The sequence below is a fragment of the Pholis gunnellus genome, assembly GCF_910591455.1.
Source record: "Pholis gunnellus genome assembly, chromosome: 18".
NCBI classification, from domain to species: Eukaryota; Metazoa; Chordata; class Actinopteri; order Perciformes; family Pholidae; genus Pholis; species Pholis gunnellus.
In genome coordinates, this window is record NC_136545.1 from 16,294,662 (window position 1) to 16,318,453 (window position 23,792).

At 40.4% G+C, this 23,792-nt stretch overlaps 1 protein-coding gene across 1 annotated transcript; it reads right to left on the bottom strand.

The window, feature by feature from the left end:
• Window positions 1–10,810: 10,810 nt before the first annotated feature.
• Window positions 10,811–23,432, bottom strand: nup188 (nucleoporin 188). Its single transcript, XM_079178793.1, has 43 exons — window positions 23,401–23,432; window positions 22,316–22,370; window positions 22,072–22,145; window positions 21,904–21,988; window positions 21,731–21,811; window positions 21,518–21,562; window positions 21,334–21,426; window positions 21,107–21,226; window positions 20,808–21,019; window positions 20,509–20,623; window positions 20,182–20,382; window positions 19,815–19,895; window positions 19,633–19,725; window positions 19,414–19,533; window positions 19,199–19,325; window positions 18,914–19,072; window positions 18,671–18,797; window positions 18,492–18,579; window positions 18,324–18,400; window positions 18,122–18,236; window positions 17,885–18,005; window positions 17,727–17,793; window positions 17,106–17,231; window positions 16,763–17,003; window positions 16,468–16,674; window positions 16,217–16,386; window positions 16,054–16,123; window positions 15,906–15,973; window positions 15,625–15,820; window positions 15,023–15,100; window positions 14,847–14,932; window positions 14,587–14,732; window positions 14,321–14,499; window positions 13,796–13,996; window positions 13,566–13,658; window positions 13,305–13,457; window positions 12,993–13,130; window positions 12,830–12,904; window positions 12,482–12,697; window positions 12,213–12,344; window positions 12,054–12,127; window positions 11,838–11,967; window positions 10,811–11,646 (listed from the first exon to the last, which is right to left on the bottom strand). The coding sequence occupies exons 1-43, from the start codon at window positions 23,424–23,426 to the stop codon at window positions 11,467–11,469; spliced, it is 5,241 nt and encodes a 1,746-aa protein (XP_079034919.1). The 5' UTR covers window positions 23,427–23,432; the 3' UTR covers window positions 10,811–11,466.
• Window positions 23,433–23,792: the final 360 nt, after the last annotated feature.

Below are 23,792 nucleotides of genomic sequence, written 5' to 3' on the forward strand. Positions count from 1 at the left end.
AATGCAGTAAAGAAAAGAATTTAATGATGAAACCCAATTGTGTTTTTTCAGTTTGTTCTACTGGGGTTGAAGTCGAAAACAGTCAAAAAAGTCATTCAATCAGGAGAGACTTCATTAGAATTTCACAATAATTTATTACACATTGTACAAATGTGAATAGTGCAACGTCTTTGGCGATTGGACTCCTCCATCCTGAAGGAAGACAATCGATGTTGATGAAGGGAGTTGCTGCGGAGTTATAAACAGCATAGTATAGGATGTCGAAAAAAGTCATGAAAAAGTCAGTGTACCATGTCGAAAAGTCATAACTTTACTTAAGTTACTTTATTTTTAAAGTTGCTTTTTTAGTTACTTTACTTTTAAAGTTACTTTTTTAGTTACTTTACTTTTAAAGTTACTTTTTTAGTTACTTTACTTTTTTAGTTACTTTTAAAGTTACTTTACTTTTAAAGTTACTTTTTTAGTTACTTTACTTTTAAAGTTACTTTTTTAGTTACTTTACTTTTAAAGTTACTTTTTTAGTTACTTTACTTTTTTAGTTACTTTTAAAGTTACTTTACTTTTAAAGTTACTTTTTTAGTTACTTTACTTTTAAAGTTACTTTTTTAGTTACTTTATTTTTATTTGAAAAACTCTTATTCCGTATCCCTGTAGTGTTGATTCAGAGTAAGCACTGCATTAATTACAACACCTTGCACATTTGGAAAACCAAAACTACACATATCTTTAATTTCAACCAACATATAAACAGTACAGTACACTACCTTACAGGTTTGGCGAATAGAAGTCTGTGTTCAGTGCATAATGTGCATGGCATGGGAGAAGATACATTCATCACCAGGTTGACCACAGCTGGCCGCTTCACTCCTCTGTGTCGGAGCTGTCTGCTGCGTCGGTGTTGTGGGTCAGCATGTAGTTGTCGATGGAGGGGCAGTTGTGGATGGAGTAACGCAGACGCTCAGCGAGGATGGCCTGGCTCGTGTAAGGGGGCAGGCGAAACAGGAAGAAGCAGGTCTGTGCAGTAGGGAGGCCGTTGACGGGCTGTAGGACATGATAGGGGGAAAAAGTTTAGTAGTTTGTACTATTGATATGTTTGCCCTCGTCAACAGACTCGTTATTTCCTTTAGCGATGACCTCACCCTATCAACCTTGATGATTTGGAACTTCTGTGTGATATCAGCTGGGTTGGAAGGCAACCTGGACCGGCCAGAGACGAAACGGAGGAAAAGCACTCGCTCTTCATTGGTGAACTCCTCCAGGCTACCTAATGTTCATCAGGCCTTATCCCGCCTTTCTGTCCTGCTGTAAAACTGTCACCTTACTCTCCTGATATCAAAGCCTTTTTGTACTACTGCACCTGACCTGCATATAGTTTGATTTATTTTAGGTACTGAAGTTGTAAAAGTTCCTTTTAAAAGAAAATGCCTTTTGTAAATAGTAATTACTGCAATTTAAATGTTTTCTTTTATTGTTGTTATATTATGCATATAAGAACATGAAAGTGTATTTTATTACAGACGTATTGTTTTTACCTTGTTTTCATCGGTCAGTTTATGTATTGGATGCTTCTGGACTTCCGTGTGTTCAGTGAATTATGTGCAAATGCAGTAAAGAAAAGAATTTAATGATGAAACCCAATTGTGTTTTTTCAGTTTGTTCTACTGGGGTTGAAGTTGAAAACAGTCAAAAAAGTCAGTCAATCAGGAGAGACTTCATTAGAATTTCACAATAATTTATTACACATTGTACAAATGTGAATAGTGCAACGTCTTTGGCGATTGGACTCCTCCATCCTGAAGGAAGACAATCGATGTTGATGAAGGGAGTTGCTGCGGAGTTATAAACAGCATAGTATAGGATGTCGAAAAAAGTCATGAAAAAGTCAGTGTACCATGTCGAAAAGTCATAACTTTACTTAAGTTACTTTATTTTTAAAGTTGCTTTTTTAGTTACTTTACTTTTAAAGTTACTTTTTTAGTTACTTTACTTTTTTAGTTACTTTACTTTTAAAGTTACTTTTTTAGTTACTTTACTTTTTTAGTTACTTTTAAAGTTACTTTACTTTTAAAGTTACTTTTTTAGTTACTTTACTTTTAAAGTTACTTTTTTAGTTACTTTACTTTTAGAGTTACTTTTTTAGTTACTTTACTTTTAAAGTTACTTTACTTTTAAAGTTACTTTTTTAGTTACTTTATTTTTATTTGAAAAACTCTTATTCTGTATCCCTGTAGTGTTGATTCAGAGTAAGCACTGCATTAATTACAACACCTTGCACATTTGGAAAACCAAAACTACACATATCTTTAATTTCAACCAACATATAAACAGTACAGTAACTTTAAAAATACAGTACAGTAACTTTAAAAGTAACTAAAAAAGTAAAGTAACTAAAAAAGTAACTTTAAAAGTAAAGTAACAAAAAGTAACTTTAAAAGTAAAGTAACTAAAAAAGTAAAGTAACTAAAAAAGTAACTTTAAAAGTAAAGTAACTAAAAAAGTAAAGTAACTAAAAAAGTAACTTTGAAAGTAAAGTTACTAAAAAAGTAACTAAAAAAGTAAAGTAACTGAAAAAGTAACTTTAAAAGTAAAGTAACTAAAAAAGTAACTTTAAAAGTAAAGTAACTAAAAAAGTAACTAAAAAAGTAAAGTAACTAAAAAAGTAACTTTAAAAGTAAAGTAACTAAAAAAGTAACTTTAAAAGTAAAGTAAGGAGTAAGGAGTGAAGCGGCCAGCTGTGGTCAACCTGGTGATGAATGTATCTTCTCCCATGCCATGCACATTATGCACTGAACAGACTTCTATTCGCCAAACCTGTAAGGTAGTGTACTGTACTGTTTATACAGGACTGTCTCAGAAAATTAGAATATTGTGATAAAGTTCTTTATTTTGTGTAATGCAATTAAAAAAACAAAAATGTCATGCATTCTGGATTCATTACAAATCAACTGAAATATTGCAAGCCTTTTATTCTTTTAATATTGCTGATTATGGCTTACAGCTTAAGAAAACTCAAATATTAGAATATCATGAAAAAGTATACTAGTAGGGTATTCAACTAATCACATGAATCGTCTAATTAACTCGAAACACCTGCAAGGGTTTCCTGAGCCTTGAAAAACACTCAGCTTGGTTCAGTAAACTAAATCACACGTATGGGGATTATCACAATATTCTAATTTTCTGAGACAGTCCTGTATGTTGGTTGAAATTAAAGATATGTGTAGTTTTGGTTTTCCAAATGTGCAAGGTGTTGTAATTAATGCAGTGCTTACTCTGAATCAACACTACAGGGATACGGAATAAGAGTTTTTCAAATAAAAATAAAGTAACTAAAAAAGTAACTTTAAAAGTAAAGTAACTAAAAAAGTAACTTTAAAAGTAAAGTAACTAAAAAAGCAACTTTAAAAATAAAGTAGTTTAAGTAAAGTTATGACTTTTCGACATGGTACACTGACTTTTTCATGACTTTTTTCGACATCCTATACTATGCTGTTTATAACTCCGCAGCAACTCCCTTCATCAACATGAAGCTGCTTAGTGACAGAACATATATTGTATTAATAAAAGGTTTGTCTTCCTCTATAATCTTCCTCTATATATTCAAACAGATAAAGTTTTACTTTTCAAACTTAATTACAACACTGCAGGCCATCTTTCTCTCTCTCTCTCTCTCTCTCTCACACACACACACATCAAATTTGCTTCAAAATGAACACTTACAAATCAAAGTTTACTAGATTATGGGTCAATAAATTTGGTCAACACACGTCTCTCACTTGTAGCACTGCCTGGTGACAGGAAGTCCCTGTCATACTGGAGAGAATTTATTTGTGAACTTCACAATAGTTGTGCAGAACAAAATAAGCATTGATAAGAAAAGGAAAGTCCTCCTTTTTGTGTCCATCGCCCTCCTCAAAGCTGCTAACCGTGACTTGAAACGTCCGCTCGTAGGGCTGATAGGGCCGCTGGACACTTGGCTCGCAAATTGCTCCAATAATAGCTTGCTCCCTCCGTGTGTAGGTAGTATTATTATAAAATGCAGAATTTAACTGCACAATAGCAGTTCTCAAATTCAGTTCTCTGAGACACATCTGCAGACAGGACGCAGTTTTAAAAACATCCATGATGAGAAGTGCTTTAAATGCTCACTTCAGCATTTCTAGTAGAAAAGAGTTTTTCAAATAAAAATAAAGTAACTAAAAAAGTAACTTAAAAAGTAAAGTAACTAAAAAAGTAACTAAAAAAGTAAAGTAACTAAAAAAGTAACTTTAAAAGTAAAGTAAGGAGTAAGGAGTGAAGCGGCCAGCTGTGGTCAACCTGGTGATGAATGTATCTTCTCCCATGCCATGCACATTATGCACTGAACACAGACTTCTATTCGCCAAACCTGTAAGGTAGTGTACTGTACTGTTTATATGTTGGTTGAAATTAAAGATATGTGTAGTTTTGGTTTTCCAAATGTGCAAGGTGTTGTAATTAATGCAGTGCTTACTCTGAATCAACACTACAGGGATACGGAATAAGAGTTTTTCAAATAAAAATAAAGTAACTAAAAAAGTAACTTTAAAAGTAAAGTAACTAAAAAAGTAACTTTAAAAGTAAAGTAACTAAAAAAGTAAAGTAACTAAAAAAGTAACTTTAAAAGTAAAGTAACTAAAAAAGTAAAGTAACTGAAAAAGTAACTTTAAAAGTAAAGTAACTAAAAAAGTAACTTTAAAAGTAAAGTAACTAAAAAAGTAACTTTAAAAGTAAAGTAACTAAAAAAGTAACTAAAAAAGTAAAGTAACTAAAAAAGTAACTTTAAAAGTAAAGTAACTAAAAAAGTAACTAAAAAAGTAACTTTAAAAGTAAAGTAACTAAAAAAGTAACTAAAAAAGTAAAGTAACTAAAAAAGTAACTAAAAAAGTAAAGTAACTAAAAAAGTAACTTTAAAAGTAAAGTAACTAAAAAAGTAACTTTAAAAGTAAAGTAACTAAAAAAGTAACTAAAAAAGTAAAGTAACTAAAAAAGTAACTTTAAAAGTAAAGTAACTAAAAAAGTAACTTTAAAAGTAAAGTAACTTTAAAAGTAACTAAAAAAGTAAAGTAACTGAAAAAGTAACTTTAAAAGTAAAGTAACTAAAAAAGTAACTTTAAAAGTAAAGTAACTTTAAAAGTAACTAAAAAAGTAAAGTAACTAAAAAAGTAACTTTAAAAGTAAAGTAACTAAAAAAGCAACTTTAAAAATAAAGTAGTTTAAGTAAAGTTATGACTTTTCGACATGGTGCACTGACTTTTTCATGACTTTTTTCGACATCCTATACTATGCTGTTTATAACTCCGCAGCAACTCCCTTCATCAACATGAAGCTGCTTAGTGACAGAAAATATATTGTATTAATAAAAGGTTTGTCTTCCTCTATAATCTTCCTCTATATATTCAAACAGACAAAGTTTTACTTTTCAAACTTAATTACAACACTGCAGGCCATCTTTCTCTCTCTCTCTCTCTCACACACACACACACACATCAAATTTGCTTCAAAATGAACACTTACAAATCAAAGTTTACTAGATTATGGGTCAATAAATTTGGTCAACACACGTCTCTCACTTGTAGCACTGCCTGGTGACAGGAAGTCCCTGTCATACTGGAGAGAATTTATTTGTGAACTTCACAATAGTTGTGCAGAACAAAACAAGCATTGATAAGAAAAGGAAAGTCCTCCTTTTTGTGTCCATCGCCCTCCTCAAAGCTGCTAACCGTGACTTGAAACGTCCGCTCGTAGGGCTGATAGGGCCGCTGGACACTTGGCTCGCAAATTGCTCCAATAATAGCTTGCTCCCTCCGTGTGTAGGTAGTATTATTATAAAATGCAGAATTTAACTGCACAATAGCAGTTCTCAAATTCAGTTCTCTGAGACACATCTGCAGACAGGACGCAGTTTTAAAAACATCCATGATGAGAAGTGCTTTAAATGCTCACTTCAGCATTTCTAGTCAGCCAGCCCGGTCACTAACGCTAACGGTCATTTTGTTTATGTATATATTTGTGGATTCTTTGTCTAGTCTTTATTTTTTAAAGGAAACACTGAATAAATCATCTCTTCCATCATTTGCTCTAGTCATTTATCTTTGTTTAAAAAGAAAACCATTTCATAAAATAGTTACAGGCTACTTTAAATCTAACTCTGCTCTAATAATAGTTATTGTTTTATACATACAGTATGTATGCAATATTGTTAATTGTCATGCACCAGCTGGTGTTTTGCTAGTGATTGAAATCAGGACAGTTTATGTCAGAAGTATGGTCCTGGATGTGTTGACAGCATAGACGTTAACTTAGGGAAGGAAATTAGGAAGCTGTTACTGCAAAGTGGAGTTTTCATGTAATTTGCTACTCATGTTATTGTGAAGGACTTCTTTGGGAATAAAGAGATTCATTTTTTATTAAGAATGGCAGAAGAAATATCAAAGTCATAATAAAGTGGCATGGAATGCAGATAGAATAGATTAATAGAACTAAATAAAGTATCACGGAATATAGTACAAAATAGACAAAATAGACAAACAGACAAAGTAAAACTTTGTCTGTTTGAATATATAGAGGAAGATTATAGAGGAAGACAAACCTTTTATTAATACAATATATTTTCTGTCACTAAGCAACCCATTTTGTTTTTCTATTTTGCTATTTTTAGTCTGGAGAAGTCATGTGACCAAATGAAGTCATGTGACCACCATTCGGAACAGTCATTGACATTCCAGCGCCTTTGATGATGTAATAGAATGGTTTGTTAGAATTAATCGCCTTGGTGATGTCACGGAATGTTTGTTTGCCTTTGATGAGGGTTATATAGGTAGTGACACCTATATAACCTGGAGTCTGGAGAAGTCATGTGACCAAATGAAGTCATGTGACCACCATTCGGAACAGTCATTGACATTCCAGCGCCTTTGATGATGTAATAGAATGGTTTGTTAGAATTAATCGCCTTGGTGATGTCACGGAATGTTTGTTTGCCTTTGATGAGGGTTATATAGGTAGTGACACCTATATAACCTGGAGTCTGGAGAAGTCATGTGACCAAATGAAGTCATGTGACCACCATTCGGAACAGTCATTGACATTCCAGCGCCTTTGATGATGTAATAGAATGGTTTGTTAGAATTAATCGCCTTGGTGATGCAAGGAATGTTTGTTTGCCTTTGATGAGGGTTATATAGGTAGCTGGAATCCACTGGTAAAATCATTTATCATCTGACATCCAACAGAGCGACAACTTCTCAAACCACAGTAACACAACTTCTCAAACCACAGTAAAAATGCAGAACCTCAGAACAGCCCACATGGACTTACACAAACTCACCGAGCAGGCATCAGACATTGTTGCCTTGAAGGAACAGATGGCCGCCAAGGAGTTCAGATGGGACCAGGAGAAGCAGAAGATATTGAAGGCTCTCAAGTCAGAGAGAGAGCTTAAAAAAGAACTAAGGGAAGAACTAAAGGCGATCAAGGACGTCTTAGGGAAAGAAAAGCAACATGAGAGTTCCAAGAGAGAGAATTATGAGAAGAAGGACTTTGAAGCAAAACTGAAAACTCAGCAAAAGGACCTTGAGAAGGTGAGGCAGACCGTCCTGGACCTGAAGAGTTACGCTGCGCAGAAAGATAGCCAGCTCATCCGGAGCGAGGCGGAGTGGAAAATAAAACTCACAACTCTAGAAGATCAGATGAGGAGCGAGATTGCTACAAAGGAGGACAGCTTCCAGAGAGAGAAGGTACTGCAGAGACAGAGCAGAGTGATGGCGGTGGAGTGGCGCAACCTAAAGGAGGAAATCAAGCTCCTGACACAGCAAAACGCTGACCTCCAGGTCCATAACCTCAGCCTTCAAGAGCTCGCCCAACAAGCTGGAGAGGAGAAGGCGCAGTTTGAAAAGGAGGAGAAAAAGGTGAGGCAGACCGTCCTGGACCTGGAGAGTTACGCCACGCAAAAAGACATCGAGCTCATCCAGAGCGAGGCAGAGTGGAAAATAAAGCTCACATCTCTAGAGGATCAGATGAGAAGTGAGCTTGCTGCAAAAGAGGAGAACTTCCAGAGAGAGCTGCAGAGACAGAGCAGAGAGATGGAAGAGTGGCGTAACCAAAAGGAGGAAATCAAGCTCCTGACACAGCAAAACGCTGACCTCCAGGTCCATAACCTCAGCCTTCAAGAGATCGCCCAAAAAACTGAAAAGGAGAAGGCGCAGTTGGAACAGGAGGAGAAAAAGGTGAGGCAGACCGTCCTGGACCTGGAGAGTTACGCCGCGCAAAAAGACATCGAGCTCATCCAGAGCGAGGCAGAGTGGAAAATAAAACTCACATCTCTAGAGGATCAGATGAGAAGTGAGCTTGCTGCAAAAGAGGAGAACTTCCAGAGAGAGAAAGAGCTACAGAGACAGAGCAGAGAGCTGGAGGAGCTACAGAGACAGAGCAGAGAGCTGGAGGAGTGGCGTTGCAACCAAAAGGAGGAACTCAAACTCCTGACACAGCAAAACACTGACCTCCAAGTCCATAACCTCCACCTTCAAGAGCTCGCCCAACAAACAGACAAGGAGAAGGCGCAGTTTAAGAAGGAGGAGAAGAAGGCCAGGAAGGAGGCTGAAAAGACGCTGAAGAAGGACAGGAAGGAGGCTGAAAAGACGCTGAAGAAGGACAGGAAGGAGGCTGAAAAGACGCTGAAGAAAGACAGGAAGGAGGCTGAAAAGACGCTGAAGGACAGGAAGGAGGCTGAAAAGACGCTGAAGAAAGACAGGAAGGAGGAGGAGAAGAGGGAGAAGAAAGAGAATGAGAAGAGAGAGAAAGAAGAATTAAAAACACAGAAGAAGGAGAAGAAAGAAAATGAGAAAAGACAAAAGAAAGAAGAGTTGGAGAACAAAGAGAAGGGGAGGAAGTAGAAAAGATTACCTACCCTATCCCCCTTCTATCTAATCTATCCCCGCTTCTACCCTATCCCCACTTCTATCTATCCTATCCCCACTTCTATGTATCCTATCCCCACTTCTATCTAACCTATCCCCACTTCTATCTATCCTATCCCCACTTCTATGTATCCTATCCCCACTTCTATCTATCCTATCCCCACTTCTATCTATCCTATCCCCACTTCTATGTATCCTATCCCCACTTCTATCTAACCTATTCCCACTTCTATCTATCCTATCCCCACTTCTATGTATCCTATCCCCACTTCTATCTAACCTATCCCCTTTTCTATCTATCCTATCCCCACTTCTACCCTATCCACCACCACTCAGACTCAGACTCAGACACAGACACAGACACAGACACAGACACAGACACAGACACAGACACAGACACAGACACAGACAGACTCAGACTCAGACTCAGACTCAGACTGACACACACACACACACACACACACACACACACACACACACACACCCTCTTCCGTGAATCGCCACCTTAACGTGGTGGAGGAGTTTGAGTGGCTCAGTGACCCTGGGAGCTATGTTGTCTGGGGACCCTGGTAGGGTCTCCCAAGGCAAACAGGTCTCAGGGGAGAGCCCAGACTAAGAGCGGTTCAAAAATGATGGCATAATAATAATAATAATAATAGCAGCCCACAGACTTCAGCCACCTCGCCCGGACCAGAGAAACCGGGACACCCTCCCGGAGCCAGACCCAGGAGGGGAGCTCGTCAGCGAGTGTCTGGTGGCATTCGCCCATGGGGCCCGGTCGGCTCAGCCCGAAGAATAACTGAATAATCACTGAATAAACACTAAAAAGTCCTCAAAATACTCTTCTCATTTTAACAGTAGTTAAAACATTTATAAGTGAATGCATCACCTGTCTCTAATAGCTAAATGTGGGGTGAGACCAAGTCTCTAATGTATTTTGTTTTTCTCTAAACCAGGGCTGTCCAAACTTTTTTCAAAGAGGGCCAGATTTGATCATGTGAAAATGCCCAAGGGCCAACAGTTCCTGCTGACATTATTTTAAACAATAAGTTTCCATTAAATACAATGTCATTTAATAATTGTATTTTCAATGACACAGCAAATAGCAATGTAACCAAATGTAAGCATTCAGGTGTGAACAAATCTCAAGAACTATTCTGCCTTTCTTTCACATCCTGAAAGTCAGATAACATAAAGAACAAGTTATCTAAAAGCTAATTACCTAGAAACGGATCAATATTTTCACCTCAAGACAATCTTAAATATGACTTAGAAGTTCAACACACATGAAACTTACCCTGGTCTTTAATCAAAGATCATTCAGAAAGTGATCTTTTGTGTTATATCTACAACAACTCAAACCAGGCTACACAAAACTACAGGCTTTGTATAGTTCCCAACCTTTTTAGCATAGTTGCTTATGTGTGACACCTCATCACAGGAAATAGCTTTAGTGTGGAAATGAACTTGGAACAGTTAAATAATAAGAATAAATCCCTCGCAGATTGTTTAATTACTTTATTTTTAAAGTTACTTTTTATGATAAAAGTCCAAGTATAGCACGTCGAAAAAAGATCACGAATACACTTCCTAGTACATGTAGGAAATTGTCACAGTAACCAACATTTCTACTTGTTCTCACTTGTGTTAAACCATCTTTCTCTTGGCTTTATATTAAACAGTCCGATATGAGAGTTTTTATTTTAGGTTCAGAAATGATAAAAGTTTATTTTCAAAGAAAACACGAGTAAAAACTAATTCCTTCATTTTAAATATCTGTTTTGTTTATTGGCTGGTTCAGGACTATTTAGTGTTCAGTGAATTATGTGCAAATGAGGCAAAGAAAAATGGTAACGATGAAACCCAATTGCGGTACAAAAGTCCCTTTATTAGCATATACATTTGTCTTCAAGTACAAATCTTGGTTGCCGCTTCAAAAAGTATACATAGATAAGCACAGATAAGAAAGTTCAGAACACGATTTAGTGAAAATGAAGAGAATTAGAAAAGGTATCATGGAGCTTTACAGAACAAGCCTTTCTACTACATGTCGTCATTATACATGAGACGGTTATATATGAAGGTCTAATTCTTTTTAAGTAGCACTTGAAACATGTCTGGTCATTACGTATCATCAAAGTGACCTATAAAACTAGGCCTTGGAAAGACAAAACCAGTCAATGACTGATGTTTAGTAGCACCAAGATCTCTACAAACTCAGACCTCTCCATAATACACGGTTGTTGTTTTTTTTACAATCTTCTCATTGGCCTTTTAAAGTAAACACTTTGGTTGTGGACATGTCAAATTTAGCTACAACAGCAGTTTTGACAAGATGAAATGTTCTGCAAATTGTATGGTTCCAATCATTTAATAAACGTCACATTAGAATAAACACGCTCACTCTCAGTCACACATTTGTGCTAATTCAACTACTGCAATAACTGTTCATAAAAATCTGATGGCACATCAGCAGTGTTAGGGGGTTTCCTCGTTTGTGAGATTTGTGCCTTCTAGGGGAAATCTATGTCTACCTCTGCACGAGTCTTACGAAGGCCTGAACAAGCTGAATCAGCGGCTCCTGGCCTTCATGGCTGGCCTTAGAGCCCGGCGTGGTTGGCTTGGATTGGGTGGAGGGGAGGATGCCGCTGGACGGAGATGATGGAGAGCCCCTGCGGAAGTGGCGGGAAAGGCTCGAGAGTAGAGTGCTCTGGTGGTGGAAAAAAAAAAGAAGATATTCCAATATGTTTTTGTAAAGAATAAGCCAGGGGTTATTGTGTTTTCCTCTTATCGTCAACAAATCAAATGAAAAGATCAAAACCATCAATGTGTTAGTCCACCTCTCAATACTTTGTGACTCTTAAAAAGCATACAGAAGACTTCAAACAAACGATGTCTCACCAGTTCAGAGCTGAGCTCCTGTTTGAGTCTTTGCTTGTCTCGGGGGAGGATGGAGGGATCTTTGAGACATCGAACAGCCTGAGAGATCAGCACGTAGAAACAGTTTTCCATGGTGAACATCAGCAAGGACCTGAAGAAAAAGAAGTTAGTGTAAACTGAAAGTTCTGAAGCAAAACAAAGAAGTGAAGTGAATAGTTTGAAATAAACTTTACTCACTTCAGAGCTTGGATCTCCTCTGATGAGGCCAGTGAGGCTATGCTCAATGAAACTGGCTCTTTCTTCTTCTCCATCTATGAACAAAGGGCAAAACAAACCAGTCAGGGATCTGCTGTAGAGGGACTGTAAATTACTATACATTGACTTTGAAACATCTACCTCGCTCAACATGCTCAGGGCCACGTTGATGGCGGCCAGCAGGGTCCCGAACGAAGGAGCCACATCGGGGTCAAACGCCGGAGTCGTGAAGCTGAGCACAAACAGGGTTCGATACTCTGCCAGGTCCATACTCTGAAACACAGGCAGGGACACAAATCAGCATCTTATATGAACACATGAAAACATGTGGCACAGTTTCTTGTATATAACAAATTACTAGACGCATTTTGGAGAAAGAGGAACCGTTGGAGCAGAGAAAGGAGGCTGACCTGGTCCAGGAGTATCTGGCAGCAGTCTGGAGTGAAGTGCTGCAGAGTTGCCAGGGTTTTGCTGAGGATCTTCAGAAGACTGCACTGCACCGCCAACAAGGCCTTCTGCTCAGCCTCCTCTCTCTCCCCTCCACCGGCTGCTTCTTTAGACGGGGTTTGGGGCGCTCGCTGCGTCCTGGGATGGGGAACGGGAGGCAACGCTTCGCCATTTTTGGCCTAAAAAGAAACCCAAAAACAAACTCATTGTATGTCACGTTGGTTATAACACAGAGCAGAAATGTAATGATGCTGCAGTGCTTGTCACTATCAAATCATATATAAAAAGCAGAAGAATTCCTGGTTTCTGACCTGGAGGTAGTGATGCAGCATCTTCTTGCTGTGGAGCAGATACGTGCACGTCTGGCACAAATAACACAGGTTTACCTGCAGGGAGGAGACAGAAAGACACACACTGACCAACTGAACACTGAAATGTTGCTGTGGTGTCATCTCTGCTGATGAGGCGCTTTACCTGTACATCTCTGAGCAGTTTAGGAAGGTGGAATTGCCACTCCTTACAGAAGTTCGAGAGCTGCAGCAGGAACCCAACTGTGTGATCGGCCTCGTCCAAACACGACAGGCTCTGCACTGTCCGCACTGCATTCAGACACTGAGCGGGAGAGAAAGGGTTAACGTGAAGCATTAGTAATGCTATCGTCAACAAGAAGAACAACAACATCCAGATTTTTAGGGCGTGAAGGAGCATTTTTCACTGTTGTCGACATTTTTTAGATCGATCAATTCATCAATTTATGCAATAGGACAACTTTCATTAGGGTTATACCTGTAGTATGCGTTCTTGATGTACTCCGACGAAGTCCAGGGCGTCGTTGATGAAGTTGTAGCGCAGCGTCTTGAGCAGACTCTCCATTAAAGACATGCAGAGGCGGTACACACCCGGCCAGCAGGCAGAGTCCTGGGACTTCCGGGAGAAACTCTGCTCAGAGACGTGGACACATTATACGATGTTAATGCAGTGCCGTGTGATAAGCAAGGCAGAGAAATGTTTCTGTAAAGGGATCGCTATGACAACATTTTTCATTACCTGTGATGCTCCGTTTGAAGTCACCTCATAGACACTCAGCAGAGGGAGGCAGATCGTCTGGATGACTCCTGCTCCAGCGACAGCAGCTGCCCCCTGGAGGACAAATGAAGATGTAGGAATATTTAGATGGATGGACGAACACCGATGTTTCTGGTCTTTTCACAGCATTTATTAAGAACGTAAAAACATCAACCGTATCCTTTAACTGTCAGTGAGAAGAAAGTGTTTACCTGAGGAGTGCGGGCCAGTGTGAGCAGCAGGTGAAGTGCAGCCTCAGTGAAGTAGAGGTTGTGTTTGGATCGCAGGCTGAGCTCAACGGCGCTGAGCACCGAGGGGAGAACTGGAATCTTCCTCATCACCGAGACCCAATGCTCACCATCCTCATCTGTGCGGCACAGCTCCTTCGCTAAGTGCAGAGCTAGCACACACACCTGATAAAAAAAAAGAGAAAATGTAACTTTATGTTGGAAGAATAGATGTCTGGCATAAAAGAAATGTGTCTATGTAACATCCAACTGTTATCCATCTCATCTTACAGCATTGATATGCTTAATAATGACTTATAAAGAATCTCCTGCCTCGATATTGTGCCTCACGGTTAATTATCTAAAAACTTGACATCTGTTGAATCATTGGCTTGAATATGAGACTTTTAGACTCCTCTGGAAGGAGGGACATGGAACCAAAGCAGGTGTTTTCAGTGTGGAAAACACCTGCAAACAAAACTTCCGTCCATCACTCCTGCCTCAGCTCACCCCGTCTCTCTGGTCCTTCTGTGGGCCGCGAAAAGAGTCCGTCTCCATACTGTCCTCGTCCTCCACCGTGTCTCCCATCTGGCTCATGTGACGAGTATTGTCGATGAGCGACAGGGCCTCGTCCTTCACCGTCTCACACACAGACAGCAGCAGCTGGGGCAGCTGGGAAATTTCTCCGCCTAGTTGACAAAAATAAAATCAATCAACAAAAATATTGGGACTACATACCGCTGACACACAACAGAAGACACACACGCGCCTCTTACCGTTAAGTCCCTGAATCTGCAGCACAGAAATCAGCGCAGAAAAGATTTTGGCTTTGGTTCTCTCCATCATCTGCTGGTCAGCTTGCAGGACACTCTCCAGGATCAGGGAGAGGGGAGACAGGATGTCAGGAGCTGTTGCCACCACACTGCAGACACGAAGATAGCGAAACAGAGTTCATCAGAGATCAAATAGTTAGGATACGAGTGTGCATTTAAGGAAACCTATTAAATCTCTCTCTGTCAAATGCATGAAGACGCACCTCCTCCACTGTTTGAGGAGGATGAGCAGTAGAGTGGCCATCATGGATCCAAGACGAAGACAAGACACAGACATGGGTGTCGTCAGCTGAAAGAGGCACAAAGAGTTCGCAAGTCAAAATAAGAGCAGAAATACAAAAGAAATGAAAAGAAAATGTGTTGTGCTCTGATGACTGACAGCAGCTTTGGTTCCATCCAGGACATCCATGAACAGCTTCAGTTTGGTCGAGTCCTCCGTTAGCTGCATCACATCGGACTGAAAACATACCAATGAGCATTGCATCACATTCTCATATCTTTCCATCAAATATGAGATTTAATTTGTACAAACGCCTCACTGTAAAAAAGGACTGTTGTGGTTTTACGAGTCGTTGTGTGTAAGACGACTTCTAGGCCACAAGCAATGACTTCCTTCTCCTGAGGTTTCCATGCAATAGTCGTTTAACACTGCTGTTTTTGTATAAATTAAACAAATGCTATTTAATGAGCTTTAAAAGGTGATGGTAGGTGGGTTTTGTTACTTTTGGACAGAGACTGGCTAACTGTTTGCCCCTGTTTCAGGTGTTAATGCTGAGTTTAACTAACCAGCCCCAGGCTGCATTGATCTTCTCATCAAAGAAATCAAATTTATTTACCAAAATGTTGAAATATTCCTTTAAATAAGGAGAACTTCACTCTAGCTTTCCTTTTTCATGATTGAAACAACTATTTCTCACTTTTCACGTGAACAACTGAATTCATCTCTAGTAATGTGCGTGTTATGAAAGTATTGATACATACGTGGGTTGTGGAAAGAATTAGCAGCATCCGCCAGGCAGAGATTAACATCTGGGTCTCAGGGAAGGAAGAGATGCCTTCCTCCTCCATCTCTGCTACGTGGCACACTAAAGACTTGACATACTGGGACCAGTACTCATATCGTCGTGCATTGGAAAACTTCTGAAGCCCATCCTTCAGAGACTGCCCCAAGGAGCCGCTGTTAACAACACAGACACAATCATCATCAGTTATGGGAGGTATGAGCTTCATGAAAGTGATAAATAAGGGAACACAGAATTTACCTGACAACATAGTAGATCTCAAGGCCAATGATTTTCATGACAAAAGCACACGTCTCCAGAACACAAGGCTGAAAGTCAAATACAATTCTTAAATTGACATCTTAAATAATGCATCACGATTACAGCAGTGTAGAAAAGAGTGAAGTACCTCCGTGGTGTCTGAAGGTGGGGTGAGGGTTCCAAAGAGAGGCGTTGTCAAATTTTCCCAAAACCGTTCTCTGTGTAAAAGAAACAAACCCAGAGATATATTCATCAAACTCCATTACTCAGAGTTGCACATATTTTTGGGGGTCAAAGTAAGTTTGTCTTACTTGGTACGTAGGACAGAGATGGCGCTATCTCTGCGATCCTGCCAGAGGGCCAGAAGGAAGGCCAGAGCCGCTCGGTGGAGCAGCGGGGGACACCAGTACTTCCCCTGCTGTTTGGAGTCGATCAGCTCCAGCACCACATGAAGACAGCTCCACTCACCGAGCAGAAACTCCTACAGAAACAAAACCATAGTGTGAATCCAGATGCAGCCCTGCAAAAAGTAAAAAACAAACATTATCCCTGCAGTTCATACCTTTGACCCCTCCTTCCCATCTTTTACTTCCAGGTTGAGGAAAAGCTCGATGAGGCCGGGCTGGGTTTCCACAGCCACGGTGAGGAACTCGAGGATCATGACCTTGATCCTCATGTCTTCCGTCTTGCTCTGCAGCCGAGTGAGAAACGCATCCCTGATGGGCGCCGCATCGCTGCCAAGGCAAGCGTAGACGGACATGGGAGCCACCTACAGACACAACATGTTGAACATTATGAATATTTACTGCCGTTCAAAGTCACGTTCAAACAAATGCGTATAGATCGCAAGTCCTTACTGTGGCGAGCCTTTTGAGCAGCTGGATTGCCAGGCGAGGCAGCGCCGGGTCGTGTTTGTGGTAAATGTACTTGGCCAAGACAACTATGAGATTATTGCCATGGCCGCCGTGTTGCGTCAGGGCCTGCTCCAGAGGGGACACCACGTCAGACGGCGGCTTCAGGCGGATGACGTTGTTGGTGACGGAGAAAGCCAGCTTGACCGTCTGGATCAGGATCTGACCGGGACCCTCGGCGCCACAGCTGGACAGCGTCAAAGAGAAGCAAAAAGATATAGAACTAGTGACTTTCCAAACACGACAACAAAATGAGTCTGTCAATATAAAGATGGTTCCGTCTGTTCACCTGCTGGGCTGTGCAGCCAGGACCATGTCTATGGTGTCCACTCCAACGCCCATGATATTGACGACAGCCTGTCCAGCCTCTGTGTTTGCCAGGCTGTAAATGCACAGAGACTGCAGGGTGGGAGTGCTGCAGCGGGGGGAAAAAGAATCAATCAACAACTTAACAAATAAATCAAAAAGGTAGAACGAGAAGGACTTTCCTTAAAAAACTATGTACAGACGCAAACAAAAATAATCCCTCTTAATCATCACTTATGATGAAGAGAGCGTGGCTGTGTCAATTTTAAATCAATTAGTTTCCCGTCAACTAATTAATCAACTAATAAATACAAGATAAACATTTTTAAACTAAGAGAGTATGTGGACCATAAGCTGAGATTGTTTAGTGAACTGCTGTAATTTAAAAAGGTCAAAAATGAACCGTTAAACTCAACTTTTAATATTAAATAACCAAAAGGAAAATCCAGTACAGTTGTATCGATGTGACATTTTTGTGTAAGTGACATTTCTGGAATCTAAATGAACCATATGTAATTGCAGGAATGTTTATATTATTGTTCCTAACAGCCTGTTTAACTTTACAGAAACATGTGCAGGTAGCAGACTTAAGACTTCTCCTTACCTGCCCTGGTCCTCTCCCTCTGGACTCAGGTTGAGAATGGCATGGATCAGCTCCAGAATAAGACAGCCTGCAGCGACACAGAGCAGCCCGTGTTTTTAACTTTCATTTTACAGTCTGGAGGAAAGAAACTTGCCACAGCTGTAGACGTGTGCCCTTACCTATCCTCTCCCTGACTCCATAGGTGTTGTAACGCCACTTGTGATAAGTGGGCAGCATCTCCTTCAACACCAGCAGCACACAGGGGATCAGGCCTTTGTTCTGAGTGCTGCCAAGCTGACCCTAAAACAAGAGAGATCAAACGGACATTATAGTGGCAGGACGCCATGTTTGATGAGAAGAATATCTTATTTTAAATTGCACCCGTCAGCTCACTCTCTTTAGGTAAAACATGTTACCTTGACCAGGGTTGTAAGGAGACGAAGGAAGGCGATGGTCACAGAATACTCCCCACGGGGCTGCTCAATCTGGACCAGCAGGGTGCCATAGTTACCTGCTTTCATCCCTTCAGCACTAGAAAAACAAAACAGTTTTGTTCAATATTTTTTACTTCCTCAAAAAAATAAAAGTTTGCCGGGCAAATCAGGAAGCACTCAGTACCTTAAACACTGAGGCATGCTGGTCAAGGGGTTGGAGGCGAAGGGGAGGAAACCTGTGTGGTGCAGACTGGACCACACCTGAAGAGAAAACAAAAAGAATAGAAGATTCAGTGACTTTAAATCCTTGATATTAGCTCCTGTTCACACTGGAAGGACCCAGCGTACACACCTTCCCAGGCATCCTAGCAGCCAGTACAGAGAGGCAGTTCACACAGGAGGCGATCACGTCCACTGGAGGGTTGATGACCGACGTTAACCTAACAGACGCACAAAGAACGAGACAAATTAAGTACAAAATAACCATCACACTCTAAGAGCTTGATAAGCGTCTCTGTAAAGGGAGTATACCTCTGCAGCAACATGTAGATGCGTGAAGTGAGAGGCAACAGACAATCCGACACAGTCCAGTCTGTGCTTATGGTCTTATGGACAAGATCCAGGATGGGCTTCACACGCGCACAGTGAGCTACAACATCTGGCACAAGAAAAGGGCAGAGAAACAAAGATAAATGAGAGGTTTATTTGTTGGCAACAACAAAAACATAGCATTGATCTACGCTTGTGAGGATATATGAACAAACGGTTGTGTACCTGCAGTTGATACAACATGGAGCAGCATCTCCACCTCACAGGTGAAGAGCGTCCAGGAGCTGTACGAGTGTTCCCAGCGCACCACGTAGCCTTGTTCGCCTCCAATCATCACCTGGCCCAGCACTCCTTGTGGCATCCACAGGTTAGTCTGCCCCGAGCCTGAAGGTTGGGACAAAATGTTATAGTGGGGGTACGTCAGAGATATCAAATCTCCTATAATTAGGTATAATATGCATTCACTAAATGTATCTGCATTGAATCTAACCACTCAAATAAAGAACACACCGAGCGGGTAGAGGAGTTTAGGCGTTTGTCTCTTCCACAGTGTCTCGTCATCCTTGGAGATGATATCATTGGGCTTATGTTTGTAAACTTGCGTGTAGAAGGACATCTTATCCAAAAAGTTGTAAACCTGTAAAGAAAAAAAACGACATTGTTAAACCATTTACATAAAGAATCTTTCAGTGTGTAAATATCCGAGTATAATATGTGAAATCTACCTTTGTAACAGTCGACTTGTTTGAGAGAAGTGCAGTTAGAAGCTGCAACAGCGGTCCGATCTTATGGGGGAACATCCCGACCGCACTGTCCAGGATCATTCCCAATCCCATGTTTGGTTTCTGGATTCAGAATTTGACAAATGGGACAGATTGTCAACAATTTGGGGATTTCATCAAATTTCATCCCTAAAGAGCTCTTCTTTCTTTCTTTCTTCTCACCATTTCCCAAAAGACTTCAGCCAGACTGGGAGCAGAGAGGACCTCACAGGCAGCATCGATCAGGTGGGAGCACTGTGTCGCCACACCATCAGTCTGTCACATGCATTACATGAAGGCGAGTTACAAATAAGAACGTGAGCGAGAACTTTTAACATATAGAACTGTCAAATCTGGATCTGTACCTGCAGGCTTTCCTCTTCAAATGAAGTGATCACAAAAGAGAGAAGACCATAGATACACATCTTTGCTGTGCTGGCCGTGCACTGGAGAGAAAAAAAAAAGAGGAGACAGACAAAATGTACTTTAGTATAACGTAGACGTTGGTACATACTGGTACAGCAAAGTATATTTTCTTTTATTCAATGTCTGGCTGCACTGTAAATATACACCACAGCCTGAGGGGTATGATTATAAAACCTGAAGTCTGATTTAGCTCAGACTCTGACTATAAATCTAATCAAAGTCAAAAGACAGTAATCATTAAAGAGAGACCGTTTCCCACCTTCTAAAGAACTAGTTCTGACCAAGTGTGTCTCTATGTTGGCTTACATTATTCCCTGAGACTCCGAGGCCTTTCAGCATGGTTGAAATGTATTTGAAAACCCCGAGCTGCAGGGCGGTGTTGCCTATCCTCCGGATCACGGGGCTGGACTCGTCTGGTCTCAGAGTGTGTCTCAGCAGGACCCAGGCCAGCAGCACCGGCCCGTGATGAGGGATGTCGCCAAACGTCAACAGCAGCTGATCCATCTCCTGGAAGAAAAAAGAGGAAATAAGGAGGTTTATGAGTCTGTATGGTGTATTCTACATGTCTGAATCAGTTCACACACTGTACGGTTATTTTACAGAACATTTATGTTGTAGAGACTGGGGTCAAACCTTGATCACGTCAGGAGCATTGGAGAACTGATGCTGCTCCGTACAGTCTTCTAAAGCACACTTGTGCAGGAAGTCTATGTCCATTCCCTCGACCAGGATGAGAGAGCTCAAATATCTGCAGCAAAAAGAAACATACAAGACATTAAACACTACACAAGGAATTCAATATGCAGAGTACTGGAGTACAATTTTAGTTTTTAATCAAAGTCACGTACAACAAACAGACATGCTGTTTACACGATACTGGGGGACAGCTCGCTTTAAACTTATGAGCTTCACACACACACCTACACTCTTACCCAATGCGGTCAACCAGCGAGTCCATGCTCTTGTCTACTAGGTGTCTGTTGGTCTGCCGCAGCCCGAAGCCTTCTTCTTTGAACATTTTGGTGAAGCTCAGCAGGTCGGATGGGCTCATCTCAAAGTAGGCGTAATACAGAAAGATGATCTCCAGCAGCAGAGACTGTTCCCTCAGACACTGCAGGAACCACAGTGACACCTGCCGCTCCGTCTTAAAACAACATTTAAATAACAATGTCACCATCTGAGTAATATGTTACAATAGACAGTATTGACCAGATATGAAGCAAATTATCACCATGAGGTTTCCGTGAGTTTCCCATGTTGGTGCTTCTGCTTTGAAGAGGTTTTCAAATTGCAACTGGTACCGGCTCACCAGGTCCTTCTCTAGTTTATTGACACAGTTGCTGTACTCCGCCTGGACATCAACAAACATATCCAATGTTACTTTACAGAAGCAGAAATAAATACAAATTTTTCAGGGGAGAAATGCACAATGTGACCCAAAAGCCAGCTGCCTCTCACCCTGTAGGGATGTCGCTCATCCTGAAAGTACGTCAGTAGGAGCAGGACACATCTGAGCAGACACATGCGCTCCTCGTAGTAATAGTCAGCTACCTGCGAGTACAAACACAGGACGTCTAACTATCATGCTGAGTCATGTGCAGATCTACAGCAGGTGTAAATGGCTGCAGATCTCTGTACTGACCTTCAGTAGCAGTGCCTGGCTCTGTCGCTCATCCTTGAGAACAACCTGTATGGAAGACTCTGTTAGCCACCATCTGAATGTCTTTCATAGTAATATATATACACAGTATATACTTATATTTAAGTGCATTTGACAGCTATGTTTTTGTGCCAAGATTTCAGACAAGACAGAAATTTCAACACAACTGAAATCTTAAAAAGTGGGGACAGACACCTTCAGGGAATTGCGTGTTCCTCTGTAGTCCTCCTGTAGGTAACACTGTAACAGCTGCACACTCTGCTGTTCATCAAGAGCCTGTAACATTATTAAAGCATTACATTATGATCAAATCATCCTGAAGTGCACCACCAAATGAAGAAAGCGAATCTGATATTTTTTACTCTTACCAATAGTTTACTGATCCGTAGACCAAAATCCTTCAATGGTTGTGCGACATCTTTGTTCTCCTTCACTTTCCCAGCAGAGGATGAGCTAGAACAAGTGATGCCGACAGTCATTTATATTGTTATGAATAGCAGTGGATTGGATGTTAGGATTTAATAACTGTAACATACCTGGGAGGCTTAAAGTAATTGAGTCCTTGATGCAGTCTGTCCCAGTGTCTGTCCAACTCCGCCTCTATTTGAGCCTGGGACCATCAAACATGGCATATCAAGAGGGGAAATCAGTTGTGTTATCTAAATAACAATATGTTGTGAGTGGATAAGAAATATATTGGTTATCCATCATAAACGCCGACTCAACCTCCTTCACAGAACTCTTATATGGCCCATAAGGACGTGTGGCAAGCAGACATACCTGCTCTCGCAATGCAGATCTTCCCAGCAATATGGTCCATAGTTCTCGACTGCTCCTAAGGGAATAATGGGTATATTTTAGCAAATACATTAATGTATATTACACGGGAGAGCAGCTATCAGTTCATCAAGTACAAGTTTATCTAATTGACAGATTAAGAGATGATTTACACTGATATAAATGTGTCAACAGTCAGACCATTCTAAGCTATTCTTTAGATATTTGTATGTCTATCTATATAAATATATACACATACATGTTTTGGGCTTATCCAGTTAAACGCCTGAAGGATTAATATATTAAAATAATATACTTATTTCCACGTACCAGCTGAGAGACAGTGCTTGTAGACACTGATACACAGAGTTGGCTGTATAGCGTTACAGATACATGATGTGAAGCCCTTAATAAGCCTGTCTTTTGTGCTGCTGCGCGTTTTATAACTCATATATTGATATATAGATCATGGAAGCATTTTAAACAGTCTTTAAAAATGACACCTTAAACTTAACATGAGTTCATATAAACTGTGTACAATGTCCAGTTTATTTGATTTATCAACAGGTCGGAGGCTGAAGTAGTTAATGTGGCGGCTCGTGTATTATTAAACTTTGTAAAAGCGAAACATTGCATAGCTTACATGACAGTAATGTAAGCTAACGTACTTTGTCATTGTCCTGTCCATGCTCAAACCTAGCGTCACTCTCTTCTCCTCAGTCACAACTAACCAGTAGCCGGTTATTGGAACTAATTAAGAGGCACTTTAACTAGAAAAAAGCTCGTCTGCTCCACGTCCAGTGAAAAAACCCAGTTATAGTTTACGAGTCAACTTCACAGACATGTTGTCATGCTGCTGACACACCGCGCTGCTGGAAAGCCATTCAAATGTCCAACTGCTAGCCCTTGCTAAGCTAAGTTAGCGTGGAGCTAACAACTCAAAAGACACCTTTTAAAACATAAATGTTGCTATCGATAAGGCTTGATAAAGAGACACGTTGTGTAGAAATGTCTGCTCGCTGGTAAATACGTTTTTAAACTATTTAAACAACGCAGTTGTTAGCTAAAGTTTGTTGCCATCTGCCTACCTGACGCTCATCTCTGATTCCGCCATCTTCGTTCCTGTTCTGTGATTGGTTGGCGTGCTGGATCGTCATTGCCGTCGTAGGCACTTTCTTCTTCGCTGGTATTCTTATTGTTGCATTACTGCCTACAGTCGTATGATTACTGCCACCTTTTGGAACGACATTAAGCCCGCCGAGATACAAACGCTTCACATAATTCTCCCGTAAGCACATTTTAAACAAAAATAAAACATCTGCATCGCTACACATTTAATCCATTATAAGTATGTGTTCGTATATGCTATTAAGTGTGATTCATATCATTTACTGAACTAGCTATTATGCAAATACGTGTGTAGCTTAATAAAAAAAATATACACAGCATTCAATTTCATCACGAAACAATATCGTAATTT

Bases quoted from the DNA above. Each gene is read 5' to 3' on its own strand.
- nup188 (XM_079178793.1), bottom strand. From the start codon at position 23,426: ATGGCGGAATCAGAGATGAGCGTCAG. The intron at 21,563-21,730 runs GTGTCTGTCCCC...TCTTCCATACAG, and splicing joins GAACACGCAATTCCCTGAAG to GTTGTTCTCAAGGATGAGCG. The intron at 15,821-15,905 runs GTAAATTCTGTG...TGTTGTTAACAG, and splicing joins GAGATCTACTATGTTGTCAG to CGGCTCCTTGGGGCAGTCTC.